At 53.3% G+C, this 19,289-nt stretch overlaps 1 protein-coding gene across 1 annotated transcript in view; it reads right to left on the bottom strand.

Moving 5' to 3' along the window:
• LOC134337497 (soluble guanylate cyclase 88E-like) overlaps nucleotides 1-19,289 on the bottom strand; it is an 83,178-nt gene that overhangs the window by 44,882 nt on the left and 19,007 nt on the right. The window contains exons 2-5 of the mRNA XM_063032568.1: nucleotides 15,045-15,199; nucleotides 13,562-13,694; nucleotides 5,257-5,431; nucleotides 2,981-3,330 (exon numbers count right to left, since the gene is read on the bottom strand). Of these exons, the coding sequence (XP_062888638.1) occupies nucleotides 2,981-3,330; nucleotides 5,257-5,431; nucleotides 13,562-13,694; nucleotides 15,045-15,172 (786 nt within the window). The 5' untranslated portion in view covers nucleotides 15,173-15,199. The remainder of the gene's footprint in view (nucleotides 1-2,980; nucleotides 3,331-5,256; nucleotides 5,432-13,561; nucleotides 13,695-15,044; nucleotides 15,200-19,289) is intronic.

Raw genomic sequence — 19,289 nt, 5'->3', positions numbered from 1 at the left:
TCCCAGTCCATCTCCACCCTCCCCCTCACTCCCAGTCCATCTCCACCCTCCCCCTCACTCCCAGTCCATCTCCACCCTCCCCCTCACTCCCAGTCCATCTCCATCCTCCCCCTCACTCCCAGTCCATCTCCACCCTCCCCCTCACTCCCAGTCCATCTCCACTCCCAGTCCATCTCCACCCTCCCCCTCACTCCCAGTCCATCTCCACCCTCCTCCCCCTCACTCCCAGTCCATCTCCACCCTCCCCCTCACTCCCGTCCATCTCCATCCTCCCCCTCACTCCCAGTCCATCTCCACCCTCCCCCTCACTCCCAGTCCATCTCCACCCTCCCCCTCACTCCCGTCCATCTCCATCCTCCCCCTCACTCCCCGTCCCATCTCCACTCTCCCCCTCACTCCCAGATCAATTATCACTCTCCCCATCACTCCCAGTCCATCTCCACCCTCCCCCTCACTCCCAGTCCATCTCCATCCTCCCCCTCACTCCCCGTCCCATCTCCACTCTCCCCCTCACTCCCAGATCAATTATCACTCTCCCCATCACTCCCAGTCCATCTCCACCCTCCCCCTCACTCCCAGTCCATCTCCATCCTCCCCCTCACTCCCCGTCCCATCTCCACTCTCCCCCTCACTCCCAGATCAATTATCACTCTCCCCATCACTCCCAGTCCATCTCCACCCTCCCCCTCACTCCCAGTCCATCTCCACCCTCCCCCTCACTCCCAGTCCATCTCCACCCTCCCCCTCACTCCTGTCCATCTCCACCCTCCCCCTCACTCCTGTCCATCTCCATCCTCCCCCTCACTCCCCGTCCCATCTCCACTCTCCCCCTCACTCCCAGATCAATTATCACTCTCCCCCTCACTCCCAGTCCATCACCACTCTCCCCCTCACTCCCCGTCCCATCTCTACCCTCCCCCTCACTCCCGTCCATCTCCACTCTCTCCCTCACTCCATGTCCATTTCCACTCTCTCCCTCACTCCCTGTTCCATCTCCACCTCCCCCTCACTCCCTGATCCATCTTCACTCTCCCCCTCACTCCCAGTCCATCACCACTCTCCCCCTCACTCCCGTCCATCTCCACTCTCTCCCTCACTCCATGTCCATTTCCACCCTCCCCCTCACTCCCAGTCCATCTCCACCTTCCCCCTCACTCCCCATCCTATCTCCACTCTCTCCCTTACTCGTCCATTTTCACCCTCTCCCTCACTCCCAGTCCCATCTCCACCCTCTCCCTCACTCACCGTCCCATCTGCACGCTCCCCCTCACTCCCCATCCTATCTCCACTCTCTCCCTCACTCCATGTCCATTTCCACCCTCCCCCTCACTCCCAGTCCCATCTCCACCCTCTCCCTCACTCACCGTCCCATCTGCACGCTCCCCCTCACTCCCAGATCCATTACCACTCTCCCCCTCACTCCCGTCCCATCTCCACTCTCTCCCTCACTCCCAGATCCATTACCACTCTCCCCCTCACTCCCGTCCCATCTCCACTCTCTCCCTCACTCCCAGATCCATTACCACTCTCCCCCTCACTCCCGTCCCATCTCCACTCTCTCCCTCACTCCCTGTTCCATCTCCACCCTCCCCCTCACTTCCAGATCCATTACCACTCTCCCCCTCACTCCCGTCCCATCTCCACTCTCTCCCTCACTCCCTGTTCCATCTCCACCCTCCCCCTCACTTCCAGATCCATTACCACTCTCCCCCTCACTCCCGTCCATCTCCACTCTCTCCCTCACTCCATGTCCATTTCCACCCTCCCCCTCACTCCCCGTCCCATCTCCACTCTCCCCCTCACTCCCAGTCCATCACCACCCTCCCCCTCACTCCCCGTCCCATCTCCACTCTCCCCCTCACTCCCAGTCCATCACCACTCTCTCCCTCACTCCATGTCCATTTCCACCCTCCCCCTCACTCCCAGTCCATCTCCACCTTCCCCCTCACTCCCCATCCTATCTCCACTCTCTCCCTTACTCGTCCATTTTCACCCTCTCCCTCACTCCCGTCCCATCTCCACTCTCTCCCTCACTCCCTGTTCCATCTCCACCCTCCCCCTCACTTCCAGATCCATTACCACTCTCCCCCTCACTCCCGTCCCATCTCCACTCTCTCCCTCACTCCCTGTTCCATCTCCACCCTCCCCCTCACTCCCAGATCCATTACCACTCTCCCCCTCACTCCCGTCTATTTCCACCCTCTCCCTCACTCCCTGTTCCATCTCCACTCTCTCCCTCACTCCCAGATCCATCTCCACTCTCCCCCTCACTCCCGTCTATTTCCACCCTCTCCCTCACTCCCTGTTCCATCTCCACTCTCTCCCTCACTCCCAGATCCATCTCCACTCTCCCCCTCACTCCCGTCCATTTTCACCCTCTCCCTCACTCCCTGTTCCATCTCCACTCTCTCCCTCACTCCCGTCCATCTCCACTCTCCCCCTCACTCCCGTCCATCTCCACCTTCCCCCTCACTCCCTGTTCCATCTCCACTCTCTCCCTCACTCCCAGATCCATTACCACTCTCCCCCTCACTCCCGTCTATTTCCACCCTCTCCCTCACTCCCAGTCCCATCTTCATCTTGTCCCTCATTCCCAGAGCCATCTATCGTCACAGACCACTCTTCCTTTTCCAACGTCTCGCAGACAATTCCACTTTCACTTCCAAATCCATCCTCGGTCCCTCCTCAATTTCACACCCCTCCCCTCTGCCTTTCCCTCACAGAATCTTCTCCCAATCTCCTCTCACTTCTAGAAATCACCCTCCCTACCCAGATTCCTCCCCCTTCTCCTTCACTCAACTCTCCTCCCTCTCTCCCATCTCCCTTCAAAGACACCTCCCCCCAACCCTCTCCCTGTCACTCCCAGACTCCCACAACCCATCCATCACTCACAGACTCCACCCTCACCCCACCCGTCACTCCCGGACTCCTCCCTCCCCATCCGTCACTCCCCCTCCCCCACCCCAGCACTCTAACCTACATTTTCCCAGTTGAACTCCAGCATGGGTCGGACCAGGGTGAACTCGTCGTTGACCTTCTTGCCCTGCAGGTCGGAGAAGACCTCCTTGAGACCATCGCCGATCCTGGACATGGTCATGTCGCGTCGGAAGATCATGCTGAAGGGGAACATGTCGAAGAAGATGCCCTTCTTCATGGGCAGCTTCTCGTAATCGGGGGCCGCCCTCAGCTGCGGCCTGCGGTGCTTGAAGGCCGCGTTGTCAAAGTTCATCTTGTACACCACGTACGTCATCTTCTCTGTCTCCTCCTTGGAGAGGATCTCCACCTCGATGTCCGTGTTGTAGAACTGGCGGCCAACCTGCGACAACTGCCCTGCAGAGGGGCAATGGGTCAGATGGGTTGGTGTCTCCAGGGGTTCCTGGGGACCCCTGCATCAGCCATAACAGATGGGAGCAGAATGAGGCCGTTCAGCCAATGGACACTGCTCTGCTATTCCATCATGGCTGACCCGTTTCTCTCTCTATCCCATTTCTCTGCCCTCACTAATCACGAACTTATCGATCTCTGCTTTAACTTTGCCCAATGACTCGGCCTCCAAAGCCATCTGTGGCAATAAATTCCACAGATTCACCACCCACTGGCTAAAGAAATTCCTCCTCATCTCCGTTCTAAATGGGCATCCCTCTATGCTGAGGCTGTGATCTCTGGTTCTTGACTTCCCCACTAGAGGAAACCTCCTCTTCACATCAGCTCGGCCTTTCGGTATCCAATGAGCTTCAATGAGATCCCCCCCTCATTCTTATAAACTTCAGTGAATACAGGCCCAGAGCCTCCAATCACTCCTCATACGATAACCCTTTGTTCTCAGAATCATTCTCAAGAAGCTCCTGTGGGTCCTCCCCTCTACTGTCAGCAGATCCTTTCTTAAATAAGGGCCCAAACCTGCTCACAATACTGCTAGAGAGGCCTCACCAGTGTCTTATAAAGCCTTGACATTTCATCCTGGCTTTTATATTCTGGTCCTCTAGAAATGAATGCTAACATTGCATTTGTCTTCCTCACCACCTGCATATTAACCTTGGCCCCCTGTAGCTATATGTCCAACTAATCGAATCCCTTCTGCTTACACAGTGCCTATGTCTCTCCATCCTCTCCCCATCCACGTACCTCTTGAACCCCTCTATCGTATCTGCCTCCACCACCACCCCTCGCAGGGCACAAACCACTCTGTGTGTAAAAATAAACTTGCCCCACACATCACTTTGAACTTACCACCCCCCCCCGCCTTAAATACATCCCCAATGGTGTCAAACGTTTCCACCGGCTGTCTACTCCATGCGTGATTTTATAAACCCCTATCAGATCCCTCCTCAGCTTCAGGCACTCCGGAGAAAACAGCTCTCCTCAGAGCCCATGTCCTCTAATCCAGACAGCATCCTGACGAGCCCCTCCTGCACCCTCCCCAAATCCCCCACATCCTTCCCGTGATGGAACTGGATGCAGTTCCCCCGACGTGTCCGGACCCGAGGTTTATAAAGCTGCATTGGCTCTCGTATTCCTTGCCCTGACTGGTGAGGGGTCCCTTTCAGAGAGCTCTGAACCTGGACCCCAAGGTCTCTCTGTACAGCAAAGCTCCTGAGGGTCGGGCACATAACTAAGTGCCGTCCCTTTACGTTTGATCTCCCAAACACAACGAGTGCCTCACACTTCTCCAGATTAACTCAACTTGCAGTTTCTGCTCTCCCCCCTCGCTGTCCATCTGCAGTGCATTGTGCTTGCTGCCCCCAATGCCCTCTCGCCTCACTGCCCCTCCTGCAATGTGGTGCCCCCTCATCAATGCCCCTCCATCCTCAACACCCTCCACCCCTCTCTCCCTGGGAACCCGACCGACCCTCCGTCCCTCCCTTCCCCCACTATATCCCCTCCCCCTTCCACCTCATCCCCTCCTCTTCCCCATCCCTCCCCCACCATATCTCCTCCCTCATCCTCTCCCCATCCCCTCCCCTCCCTCATCCCCTCCCCTTCCACCTCATCCCCCTCTCTCATCCCCTCCCCTTCCACTTCATCCCCCTCCCTCACCCCCTCCCTTCCCCATCCCTTCCCCTACCATATCTCCTCCCTCATCCTCTCCTCTTCCCCATCCTCTCCCCTTCCACCTCAACCACTCCCTCATCCTTTCCTCTTCCCCCTCCCTTACCCCATCATATCTCCCCCCTCATTCTCTCCCCTCCCTCATCCTCTCCCCTTCCCCCTCCCTCCCTCCCTGGCACCTCTCTGCCCCTCACTGCCCCCCCGTACCCTTGACAAACTGGGTGAAGCCCTTGCGGGTGCTGCGGTAGTGGAGGGTGAGGCTGCGTTCGCACTCTTCCTCCACGCAGAAGCTGGGCGGCTGCACCTTGGGGAAGGAGAAGCGGAAATACTCGTGGAGGTTGTCCAGCTCGTTGATGAAGTCCCGCACGTTCCGGCCCAGCACCTGGACGGGAGACAGGGGAGAGAGGGGAGGGAGGGGGGCGACATGGGACCAGACAGGACGGGGAGAGAGGGGAGAGAGGGGAGGGAGGGTTGGAGGGAGGGGGCGACATGGGACAGGACAGGGAGAGAGGGGAGGGGTTGAACATTGGGAGGGATGAAAGGAGAGGGGAGGTGAGAGGGTGGGGTGGAGGGAAGAGAAGGGGATGGGACAGGGTAAGGAGGGGAGAGGGATGGGGACAGAGGTGGATAGGAGGGAAGGGGGTGATATGGGGAGGGGGAAAGAAGGGTGATGGGGTGGGGAGTGAAGGATCAAGACAGAGGTCACCTCCCACAGCTGTGTCTGGAACAAACAGGACCTCACTCAAAAACTCCAACTCCCACCCTGGAACATTTCCCAGGGACTCCTATCCCTCGGCTTGGGTGGGGTTGGTACTCCTGCCTTGCTGATGGGCTAGTCTTGTTCCAAGTGTCCCCTACTGGGGTCCTCCACACCCAAGTGACCACCTACCTGGAGCCCATGCCAGGTGCCAGGCTGTTCGGCCCTTCTTCTGCCTACAAGCCTCTTGTCATACCTCCTGCCTGCTCCCTCCCAGGCTGTTCTGGGACTGGTCCGGGCTCCGGACCTGAGCCTGGAGTCGGGGTGGGTGCCACGGAGGAGAAGAGGGTACTGGGTGTGGGCAGGATCACTGGCCTCAGGAAGGGGAGGGGGGGTGAGCTTGTGCCAGTCTACGATGTGGACAGCCTTAAACTCCGGGGAGTTAACACTTCCGATGAGCTGTCCTGGGCCCACACACAGATGCGATCACAAGGAAGTCTCTCTACTTTTATTTAGAGTTTCAGGAGTTCGGCCTGTCACCAAACACTCTAACAAACTCCTCCAGACGTCCTGTTGAAGGTATCCTGACTGTTCGCATCATGGTCTGGTACGGCGAATCTAATGTGTGGGGCTGCAGGAAACCGCAGAGGGAGGGGGACTTGGCCCAGTACAATCACAGGCACATCCCTCCCCACCATCGGTCGAGTCTACAGGAGGTCCTCCCTCAAGAAGGTAACGTCCATCATCACAGATCCCCACCATCCGGGCCAGGCCATCTTCTCTCAGCTCCCATCGGGCAGGAGGTCCCACACCACCAGGTTCAGGAACAGCCACTTCCCTTCAACCATTCGGTTCTTGACCCAACCGACACAACCCCAATCACCACCTCAGCACAGCAACACTGTGACGCTTTGCACTATATCTTTTTTTCTGTGCCAATTTTGTTCTTTCTTGTAAAAGTTGTATATAGTTTGTGTTTAGTTTATGTTTTCCTAGTGAATATTGTGCACCCAATGCTGTGATGCTGCTGCAAGTAAGTTTTTCATTGCACTTGTGCAGATGACAATAAACTTGACTTTGGCTTTTCTCTTGAGGGAGACTCTAGAACCACAAGATTCTTTTACCTGCAGTTTGGTGGCATTGGGGATCGTGGAGAAGATTAACAAAGGCTGCAGGATATAGATCAGTTGCAGATATGGGCGGAGAAGTGGCAGAGGGAGTTTAATCCAGGCAAGAATGCCATTGAAGCAGATTATTTTAGTTGGAGGGAGATCAAGTTACATAGAACATAGAATAGTACAGCACAGTACAGGCCCTTCGGCCCACAATGTTGTGCTGACCCTCAAACCCTGCCTCCCATATAAGCCCCCACCTTAGATTCCTCCATATACCTGTCTAGTAGTCTCTTAAACTTCTCTAGTGTATCTGCCTCCACCACTGACTCAGGCAGTGCATTCCACACACCAACCACTCTCTGAGTAAAAAACCTTCCTCTAATATCCCCCTTGAACTTCCCACCCCTTACCTTAAAGCCATGTCCTCTTGTATTGAGCAGTGGTGCCCTGGGGAAGAGGCGCTGGCTATCCACTCTATCTATTCCTCTTATTATCTTGTACACCTCTATCATGTCTCCTCTCATCCTCCTTCTCTCCAAAGAGTAAAGCCCTAGCTCCCTTAATCTCTGATCATAATGCATACTTTCTAAACTAGGCAGCATCCTGGTAAATCTCCTCTGTACCCTTTCCAATGCTTCCACATCCTTCCTATAGTGAGGTGACCAGAAATGGACACAGTACTCCAAGTGTGGCCTAACCAGAGTTTTATAGAGCTGCATCGTTACATCGCGACTCTTAAACTCTATCCCTCGCCTTATGAGAGCTAACACCCCATAGGGTTTCTTAACTACCCTATCCACCTGTGAGGCAACTTTCAGGGATCTGTGGACATGTACCCTGAGATCCCTCTGCTCCTCCACACTACCAAGTATCCTGCCATTTACTTTGTACTCTGCCTTGGAATTTGTCCTTCCAAAGTGTACCACCTCACACTTCTCCGGATTGAACTCCATCTGCCACTTCTCAGCCCACTTCTGCATCCTAGCGATGTCTCTCTGCAATCTTTGACAATCCTCTACACTATCCACAACACCACCAACCTTTGTGTCATCTGCAAACTTGCCAACCCACCCTTCTACCCCCACATCCAGGTCGTTAATAAAAATCATGAAAAGTAGAGGTCCCAGAACAGATCCTTGTGGGACACCACTAGTCACAATCCTCCAATCTGAATGTACTCCCTCCTCCGCCACCCTCTGCCTTCTGCAAGCAAGCCAATTCTGAATCCACCTGGCCAAACTTCCCTGGATCCCATGCCTTCTAACTTTCTGAATAAGCCTACTGTGTGGAACCTTGTCAAATGCCTTACTAAAATCCATATAGATCACATCCACTGCACTACCCTCATCTATATGCCTCGTCATCTCCTCAAAGAACTCTATCAGGCTTGTTAGGCACGATCTGCCCTTCACAAAGCCATGCTGACTGTCCCTGATCAGACCATGATTCTCTAAATGCCTATAGATTCTATCTCTAAGAATCTTTTCCAACAACTTTCCCACCGCAGACGTAAGGCTCACTGGTCTATAATTACCTGGACTATCCCTACTACCTTTTTTGAACAAGGGGACAACATTCGCCTCCCTCCAATCCTCCGGTACCATTCCCGTGGACAACAAGGACATAAAGATCCTAGCCAGAGGCTCAGCAATCTCTTCTCTCGCCTCATAGAGCAGCCTGGGGAATATTCGGTCAGGCCCCGGGGACTTATCTGTCCTAATGTATTTTAACAACTCCAACACCTCCTCTCCCTTGATATCAACATGCTCCAGAACATCAACCTCACTCATATTGTCCTCACCATGATCAATTTCCCTCTCATTGGTGAATACCGAAGAGAAGTATTCATTGAGGACCTCACTCACTTCCACAGTCTCCAGGCACATCTTCCCACCTTTATCTCAAATCAGTCCTACCTTCACTCCTGTCATCCTTTTTTCCTTCACATAATTGAAGAATGCCTTGGGGTTTTCCTTTACCCTACTCGCCAAGGCCTTCTCATGCCCCCTTCTTGCTCTTCTCAGCCCCTTCTTAAGTTCCTTTCTTGCTTCCCTATATTCCTCAATAGACCCATCTGATCCTTGCTTCCTAAACCTCATGTATGCTGCCTTCTTCCACCTGACTAGATTTTCCACCTCACTTGTCACCCATGGTTCCTTCACCCTACCATTCTTTATCTTCCTCACCGGAACAAATTTATCCCTTACATCCCGCAGGAGATCTCTAAACATCGACCACATGTCCATAGTACATTTCCCTGCAAAAACATCATCCCAATTCACACCCGCAAGTTCTAGCCTTATAGCCTCATAACTTGCTTTTCCCCAATTAAAAATTTTCCTGTCCTCTTTGATTCTATCCTTTTCCATGATAATTATAAAGGCCAGGGAGCGGTGGTCACTGTCCCCCAGATGCTCACCCACTGAGAGATCTGTGACCTGACCCGGTTCATTACCTAGTACTAGATCTAGTATGGCATTCCCCCTGGTCGGCCTGTCCACATACTGTGACAGGAATCCATCCTGGACACACTTAACAAACTCTGCCCCATCTAAACCCTTGGAACTAATCAGGTGCCAATCAATATTAGGGAAGTTAAAGTCACCCATGATAACAACCCTGTTATCTTTGCACCTTTCCAAAATCTGCCTCCCAATCTGCTCCTCTGTATCTCTGCTGCTACCAGGGGGCCTATAGAATACCCCCAGTAGCGTAACTGCTCCCTTCCTGTTCCTGACTTCCACCCATATTGACTCAAAAGAGGATCCTGCTACATTACCCACCCTTTCTGTAGCTGTAATAGTATCCCTGACCAGTAATGCCACCCCTCCTCCCCTTTTTCCGCCCTCTCTATCTCTTTTAAAGCACTGAAATCCAGGAATATTGAGAATCCATTCCTGCCCTGGTGCCAGCCAAGTCTCTGTAATGGCCACTACATCATAATTCCATGTATGTATCCAAGCTCTCAGTTCATCACCTTTGTTCCTGATGCTTCTTGCATTGAGGTACACACATTTCAGCCCTTCTACCTTACTGTCTTTACACCGTTTATTCTGCTTCTCTTTCCTCAAAGCCTCTCTGTATGTTAGATCTGGCTTTACTCCATGCACTTCTTTCACTGCTCTGTCGCTCTGGGTCCCATCTCCCTCGCAAATTAGTTTAAACCCTCCCGAACCATGCTAGCAAACCTACCTGCAAGGATACTGCTCCCTCTCGAGTTCAGGTGCAACCCATCCAATCTGTACAGGTCCCACCTTCCCCAGAAGAGATCCCAATGATCCAAAAATCCAAAACCCTGCTCCCTGCACCAACTCCTCAGCCACGCATTCAACTGCCATCTCCTCCAATTCTTACCATCACTGTCACGTAGCACTGGCAGCAATCCTGAGAACGCCACCCCTGAGGTCCTGTTCTTCAGCCTTCTGCCTGGTTCCCGAAACTCACACTTCAGGACCTTATCCCTCTTCCTGCCTTTGTCGTTGGTCCCAACATGTATCACGACTTCTGGTTGCTTTCCCTCTCGTACCAGGATGTCGTGCACCCGGTCAGAGACATCCCGGACCCTGGCACCCGGGAGGCAATAAACCATGCGGGTGTCCTTCTCACGTCCACAAAATCTCCTGTCTGCTCCCCTGACTATAGAGTCTCCAATGACGACTGCTCTCCTCTTCTCCATCCCACCCTTCAGCACCACAGGGTCAGACTCAGTGCCAGAGGCCCTGCCACCGTGGTTCACACCTGGTCGGTCGTCCCCGCCAACAGTATCCAGGACGGTAAACTTATTATTCAGGGGAATGGCTACAGGGGTGCTCTGCACTACCTGTCTGCTCACCTTCGCTTTCCCCCCTCTGACTGTCACCCAACGACCTGCTTCCGACAGCCTAGGTGTGACTACCTCCCTGTAGCTCTCATCTACGACTGCCTCATTCTCCCTTATGAGTCGAAGGTCATCCAGCTGCTGCTCCAGATTCCTTACACGGTCTTCCAGATCGCCCAGCCATATGCACTTCTGGCAGATGTGACTCTGCGGGAGAGGGGCGTTCCCCCAAGACTGCCACATCTCACATGAGAGGCACATCACCGTCTCAGGAGACATTGTAGAAACTAACTGCGAGCTAGCTTGTCCTCTGCCTCTTCTCGTCGAAGCCTCTCAAGTCAAAGCCTCAAAGCTCCACTCACTCACTGGCCACTTTCCACTGGCCGCTTCGCTTGAGCTATCCCTCTATTTATCTGTTTGAGCTTTTCAAAATGTTTGGTCACCTGACCTCGACTGCCCAATCAGCTGCTTTCTGCTGACTCTGAGCTATTCAAATCTTGATTTTCTAATACAGATAGAACATAGGGCAATACAGTAGAGGAACAGGCCCTTCGCCCCACTGTCTGGGCTAGCCATGATGCTGATCTAACTAATCCCATCTCCCTAGAAATGGTTTATATCCCTCCCTTCCCCACTCTGTCTAAATTCCTCTTAGAGCAGTTGTGTCAGACTCTGGTCAATCTGCACTTGGAGTATTGTGGGCAGTTCTGCTCACCCCGTTACAGGACAGGTCAGGAGGCTTTGGAAAGGGTGTAGAAGAGGTTCACCGAGATGCTGCCTGGATCAGAGAGCAAAGAGAGGTTGTTTTCTCTGGAGTAACGGAGGCTGAGGGAAGCCTCAGATAGTGAGGAACATCGAAAGAGTAGATCTTGCAGGTCAGGAATGTGTAATACTACAGAGGACATACATTTAAGGTGAGGGGGGTAAGTATAAAGGGTAAGTTTTCTTCGGTGGGTATTTGGAATGCTGTGCCCGGGGTGGTGGTGGAGGCAGAGGGTCTCAGACAGACACAAGGATGTGCAGGGAATGGAGGCATATGAACATTGTGTAGGTAGAAAGGATGAGGTTATTTGCCATCATAGCTGGCATAGCCATGAAGGGCTGAAGGGCCTGTTTCTGTTCTGTGTTCTAAACACTAGCATTGTATCTACCTTCACCACCACCCCGGCAACACCTTCCACTCTCTGTGTAAAATAATCCACATGCATCTCCTTTAAACCCTCCCTCTCTCTCCTTCACACACTCCCTCTCTCTCCTTCAATAGACAATAGACAATAGGTGCAGGAGTAGGCCATTCGGCCCTTCGAGCCAGCACCACCATTCACTGTGATCATGGCTGATCATCCACAATCAGTATCCAGTTCCTGCCTTATCCCCATAACCTTTGATTCCACTATCTTTAAGAGCTCTATCCATCTCTTTCTTGAAAGCATCCAGAGACTTGGCCTCCACAGCCTTCTGGGGCAGAGCATTCCATATATCTACCACTCTCTGTGTGAAAAAGTTTTTCCTCAACTCCGTTCTAAATGGCCTACCCCTTATTATTAAACTGTGGCCTCTGGTTCTGGACACACCCATCAGCGGGAACATGCTTCCTGCCTCCAGCGTGTCCAATCCCTTAATAATCTTATATGTTTCAATCAGATCCCCTCTCAGCCTTCTAAATTCCAGAGTATACAAGCCCAGTCGCTCCAATTTTTCAACATATCACAGTACCGCCATCTCAGGAATTAACCTTGTGAACCTACGCTGCACTCCCTCAATAGCAAGAATGTCCTTCCTCAAATTTGGAGACCAAAACTGCACACAGTACTCCAGGTGTGGCCTCACCAGGGCCCTGTACAGCTGCAGAAGGACCTCTTTGCTCTTATACTCAATTCCCCTTGTTATGAAGGCCAGCATGCCATTAGCTTTCTTCACAGCCTGCTGTACTTGCATGCTTGCTTTCAGTGACTGATGCACAAGAACACCTGGATCTTGTTGTGCTTCCCCTTTTCCTAACTTACTCCATTTAGATAATAATCTGCCTTCCTGTTCTTACCACCAAAGTGGATAACCTCACATTTATCCACATTAAACTGCATCTGCCATGCATCTGCCCACTCACCCAGCCTGTCCAAGTCACCCTGCATTCTCATAACATCCTCCTCACATTTCACACTGCCACCCAGCTTTGTGTCACCCAGCTTTCAAACTCTCCCTCTCTCCTTCAAAATCTCCCTCTCTCTCCTTTAAACTCTCCCTCTCTCCTTCAATGCAAACGCTCTGGTATTAGACATCTAATCCAGGTAACACCCTGGTGAAACTCCTCTGCACCCTCTCCAAAGGCTACACATCCTTCCTGTAACGGGGAGGATACAGTACTCCACGTGGACTTCTTACGGAGAAATTACTTTAGTCGGAGGGTGTTAAATCTGTGGAATTTGTTGCCATGAGTGGCTGTGGAGGCCAAGTCATTGGGTGCATTTAAGGCAGAGATAGATAGGCTCTTGATTAGCCAGGGCATCAAAGGGTATGGGGAGAAGGCAGGGGAGTGGAGATGACTGGAAGAATTGGATCAGCCCATGATTGAATGGCAGAGTAGAATGGCCTACTTCTGCTCCTATATTTTATGGTCTTAAGTACAGCCTGATCAGAAACCTTTACAACTGCATCATTGCATTCTTTAAGAGCTGTTTCACCAGGGACGTGAACAGAGGAATCTGGACCACGCTCAGGGAGATGGAATTAATTAATTGACATCATGGTTGGCACAGACATGATGGACCAAAGGTCCAATTCTGGTTCTACGTTGAGTGGCTGTGAAAGAGAAGAGGGGATGGAAATTCCCAGCAGACGTGTGTGCGTGTGTGTGAGATCTGCCCGCAATGGGATGAAAAGTACCCGGAGAATCCGTTCGTATCCATAGTTCCCAATCCGCTTCACCATGTAGACCCCAAACGCGTACATCAGCTCGTCGTGAGTCTTGCCCAGGACTTCTCCGGCGGCCTTTGCCATGCGGAGGATGAGGTTGTCACTAGTGAGAGGGAGAATCGGCCATTAGCAGAGATTCCAGTTGCAAACTGCTCTTGGCCCCAGAGAAGGATCGTCCTCAGGAGCCAGCACTCAAAACGTGGGAAGAAGGCACCCAGCCCTCGGTGTGGGAGAGCGTGAAGTGATAGAGGGAGGCAAGAACGATGAGCGAAGAGATACCAGAGCTCAGGATCTAGACAGCTGAAGGCACGACCATCATGGGGATGGACAGAAAATGGGGGAAGAGGAGGAAGTATCGAGTCCCAGGTAGAGTGAGGGTCAGGCACAGAGTGAAACTCCCTCTACACCGTCCCATCACACACTCCCAGGGTCAGACACAGAGTGAAACTCCCTCTACACCGTCCCATCACACACTCCCGGGGTCAGACACAGAGTGAAACTCCCTCCACGTTGTCCGATCACACACTCCCGGGGTCAGACACAGAGTGAAACTCCCTCCACGTTGTCCCATCACACACTCCCAGGGTCAGACACAGAGTGAAACTCCCGCCACGTTGTCCGATCACACTCTCCCAGGGTCAGACACAGAGTGAAACTCCCTCCACGTTGTCCCATCACACACTCCCGGGGTCAGACACAGAGTGAAACTCCCTCCACGTTGTCCCATCACACACTCCCGGGGTCAGACACAGAGTGAAACTCCCTCCACGTTGTCCGATCACACTCTCCCAGGGTCAGACACAGAGTGAAACTCCCTCCACGTTGTCCCATCACACACTCCCAGGGTCAGACACAGTGTGAAACTCCCTCTACACCACCCCATCACACACTCCCGGGGTCAGACACAGAGTGAAGCTCCCTCTACACCGTCCCATCACACACTCCCGGGGTCAGACACAGAGTGAAACTCACTCTACACTGTCCCATCACACACTCCCGGGGTCAGACACAGAGTGAAGCTCCCTCTACACCGTCCCATCACACACTCCCAGGGTCAGACACAGAGTGAAGCTCCCTCTATACCATCCCATCACACACTCCCGGGGTCAGACACAGAGTGAAACTCCCTCCACACCACCCCATCACACACTCCCAGGGTCAGACACAGTGTGAAACTCCCTCCACACCGTCCCATCACACACTCCCGGGGTCAGACACAGAGTGAAGCTCCCTCTATACCATCCCATCACACACTCCCGGGGTCAGACACAGAGTGAAACTCCCTCCACACCGTCCCATCACACACTCCCGGGGTCAGACACAGAGTGAAACTCCCTCCACTCTGTCCCATCACACACTCCCGGGGTTAGACACAGAGTGAAACTCTCTCTACACCGTCCCACTACACATTCCTTTTTCCAACTTCTACCCTCCCGGGACTTTCGGCCCTTACTTGTACATCTGGTGTTTGACGAACTTGAGGTGAGGGATCTCTGCTCGAGCTTCGATCAGCCTCCATACATCTTCTCCGTAGGACTCATTGATGTAATCGTTTACGGCCTCCAGGTACAGGCCGTACATGGTGGCTCCGTCTCGGACACGCTACACCTAGGGGACAGGAACACCGATGTAAGGAGTGGCGTCTGCCAGCCTTTGTTGTCCTGGGACAGGCTGTGGCAGTAAATATTCCAGAGGGTTCTGGGAATCCAGGAAACCTCAGACAGCAGATAGCAATGATGTTTCATGGCTCCAGAGACCTGAGTTCAATCCCGACCTCCAGCGTTTTGTGTGTGTGTGTGTGTGTGTCTGTGTGTGTGTGTGTGTGTGTGTGTGTGTGTGTGTGTGTGTGTCTGTGTCTGTGTGTGTGTGTGTGCGTGTGTCTGTGTGTCTGTGTGTCTGTCTGTGTGTGTGTGTGTGTCTGTGTGTCTGTGTGTGTGTGTGTCTGTGTGTGTGTGTCTGTGTGTGTGTCTGTGTGTGTGTGTGTGTGTGTGTGTGTGTGTCTGTGTGTGTCTGTGTGTCTGTCTGTGTGTGTGTGTGTGTGTGTGTGTGTGTGTGTGTGTGTGTGTGTGTGTGTGTGTGTGTCTGTGCGCTCTCCCACAAGTGAATCGTTTCTCTACCACATCCCGACATGAGGGATTAATGGGTTAAAGGGTCACTGTTCCCCCCATCCTTCCCCGGTGTGGGTGAGGGATGGAAAATCGGCGGGGGGGGGGGAGGCTGTTGAAAATTTCATAACAGGAAACTGGGGAGAGTGTGGGCATTTGAGTGGAAAATCCATGAATCCTTACTGTCTGGAATAGGGATGAAAATAGTCAAATGGTAGCAGGAAAACAGGGAGGAATTGGATTTAGGACACTGGGGACCAGAACAAATTCAATGAGCTGAACAGCCTCCACAGGAGTTCTGTGATTCCTCTTCAGGCCAGGGATTCACACAAAATCTGACAAATTCCTGGCTTTCTTCTTTAAGCATGTTTGGAAAGTGCTGGAAAGGTGTAGGGGCTGGAGGGGGTTACAGAGACAGGGAGGGATGTAGGGGGATGGAGGGGTTACAGAGACAGGGAGGGGTGTAGGGGCCGGGGGAAGGGGGTTACAGAGACAGGGAGGGATGTAGGGGCCGGAGGGGGTTACAGAGATAGGGAGGGGTGTAGGGGCTGGAGGGGGTTACAGAGACAAGGAGGGGTGTAGGGGATGGAGGGGTTACAGAGACAGGGAGGGGTGTAGGGGCCGGAGGGGGTTACAGAGACAGGGAGGGGTGTAGGGGCCGGGGGGGGGGTTACAGAGACAGGGAGGGATGTAGGGGATGGAGGGGTTACAGAGACAGGGAGGGGTGTAGGGGCTGGGGGGGGGTTACAGAGACAGGAAGGGATGTAGGGGCTGGAGGGGGTTACAGAGACAGGGAGGGGTGTAGGGGATGGAGGGGTTACAGAGACAGGGAGGGGTGTAGGGGCTGGAGGGGTTACAGAGACAGGGAGGGGTGTAGGGGCCGGAGGGGGTTACAGAGACAGGGAGGGGTGTAGGGGCCGGGGGGGGGGGGTTACAGATACAGGGAGGGGTGTAGGGGATGGAAGGGGTTACAGAGACAGGGAGGGGTGTAGGGGATGGAGGGGTTACAGAGACAGGGAGGGGTGTAGGGGCTGGAGGGGTTACAGAGACAGGGAGGGGTGTAGGGGCCGGAGGGGGTTACAGAGACAGGGAGGGGTGTAGGGGCTGGAGGGGGTTACAGAGACAGTGAGGAGTGTAGGGACTGGAGGGGGTTACAGAGACAGGGAGGGGTGTAGGGACTGGAGGGGGTTACAGAGACAGGAAGGGGTGTAGGGGCTGGAGGGGGTTACAGAGACAGTGAGGAGTGTAGGGACTGGAGGGGGTTACAGAGACAGGGAGGGGTGTAGGGGCTGGAGGGGGTTACAGAGACAGTGAGGAGTGTAGGGACTGGAGGGGGTTACAGAGACAGGGAGGGGTGTAGGGGCTGGAGGGGGTTACAGAGACAGGGAGGAGTGTAGGGGATGGAGGGGTTACAGAGACAGGGAGGGGTGTAGGGGCTGGAGAGGTTACAGAGACAGGGAGGGGTGTAGGGGCTGGAGGGGTTACAGAGACAGGGAGGGGTGTAGGGGCTGGAGGGGGTTACAGAGACAGGGAGGGGTGTAGGGACTGGAGGGGGTTTACAGAGACGGGGAGGGGTGTAGGGGCCGGTGGGGGTTACAGAGACAGGGAGGGGTGTAGGGGCTGGAGGGGGTTACAGAGACAGGGAGGGGTGTAGGGGCTGGAGGGGGTTACAGAGACAGGGAGGGGTGTAGGGACTGGAGGGGGTTACAGAGGCAGGGAGGGGTGTAGGGGCTGGAGGGGGTTACAGAGACAGGGAGGGGTGTAGGGGCTGGAGGGGATAACAGAGACAGGGAGGAGTGTAGGGGCTGGAGGGGGTTACAGAGACAGGGAGGAGTGTAGGGGCTGGAGGGGGTTACAGAGACAGGGAGGGGTGTAGGGGCTGGAGGGGATAACAGAGACAGGGAGGAGTGTAGGGGCTGGAGGGGGTTACAGAGACAGGGAGGAGTGTAGGGGCTGGAGGGTGTTACAGAGACAGGGAGGGGTGTAGGGTCTGGAGGGGGTTACAGAGACGGGGAGGGGTGTAGAGGCTGGAGGGGGTTACAGAGAAAGGGACGGATGTAGAGGGACAAAGAGACAGTGAGGTGCATTGAGGGTCAGAGAGGGTGGGGTATTCACCCACCTTACACTGCGGGTACAGGGAACCCAGTCCTTCCATTCCCCCGTGCTCCTGACAGAGAGGCGGGTCCGAGATTCTGGCCCTCACCGAACCCCTGCTGCCTCACTCACTTCCTCGTCCACCCCCCCCAGCAGCTGCCACTGGCACCAGGCAGTGGAGAGGTGATGGAGAGATCCCTGACACCTCCCTAACCCCACCCCGGCGCCAGATTTATCGTCTTTTTCAGTATTTTTATTAATTACTTGCATAGACGAATACCAAACACGTTATGGTATTATGGAAACAGAAACAAGATTGAACTTCCCCGTAACTATGTATAGTAAATTAACCATAATATTGAAAAGGTATATTTTATTCTAATCAAAACCCCATAACAAAATAGAAAAAAGAGAGAGTAAAAAAAAAGGGAAAAAAAGCTGTCTGGTTAAAAGAAGAGAAAATAAAATCTCTGACATATAGTCATAAGTTCAAACATCTAATAGCTATCATCGTTGTTGACCAAATCGAAAATTGTGAAAGTAGTTCCAAAGAGGTCCCCATAATGTGTAAATATCTTGTCTAGGTATAGAAATAGAACAGCTAATATTCTCTAGATTTAAAAATGACATAATATCGATCAACCAGTGGGCATGAGTAGGTGGAGCAGGTTTTTCCATTTAAGCAACAAAACTCTTCTGGCTAAAAGAGAAATAAAAGCCAAAATATGCAAATCATTTGGCTTAAGAATAACAACAGGAATTCTGCAGATGCTGGAAATTCAAGCAACATACATCAAAGTTGCTGGTGAACGCAGCAGGCCAGGCAGCATCTCTAGGAAGAGGTGCAGTCGACGTTTCAGGCCGAGACCCTTCGTCAGGACTAACTGAAGGAAGAGTGAGTAAGGGATTTGAAAGCTGGAGGGGGAGGGGGAGATGCAAAATGATAGGAGAAGACAGGAGGGGGAGGGATGGAGCCGAGAGCTGGACAGGTGATAGGCAGAAGGGGATACGAGAGGATCATGGGACAGGAGATGCGGCGGAGACGGAGGAATTGCGAGAAGGGGATGGCGTTTTTGCAAGAGACAGGGTGAGAAGAGGAATAGTCCAGATAGTTGTGATCCCCTTCTCGCAATTCCTCCGTCTCCGCCGCATCTGCTCTCAGGATGAGGCTTTTCATTCTAGGACGAGGGAGATGTCTTCATTTTTTAAAGAAAGGGGCTTCCCTTCCTCCACTATCAACTCTGCTCTTAAACGCATCTCCTCCATTTCACGTACATCTGCTCTCACTCCATCCTCCCACCACCCCACTAGGAATAGGGTTCCCCTGGTCCTCACCTACCACCCCACCAGCCTCCGGGTCCAACATATTATTCTCCGTAACTTCCGCCACCTCCAACGGGATCCCACCACTAAGCATATCTTTCCCTCCCCCCCTCTCTCTGCATTCCGCAGGGATCGCTCCCTACACAACTCCCTTGTCCATTCGTCCCCCCCATCCC

Source organism: Mobula hypostoma, chromosome 2 (genome assembly GCF_963921235.1).
Source record: "Mobula hypostoma chromosome 2, sMobHyp1.1, whole genome shotgun sequence".
NCBI lineage: Eukaryota > Metazoa > Chordata > Chondrichthyes > Myliobatiformes > Myliobatidae > Mobula > Mobula hypostoma.
This window is presented reverse-complemented; position numbering and strand designations above follow the sequence as displayed.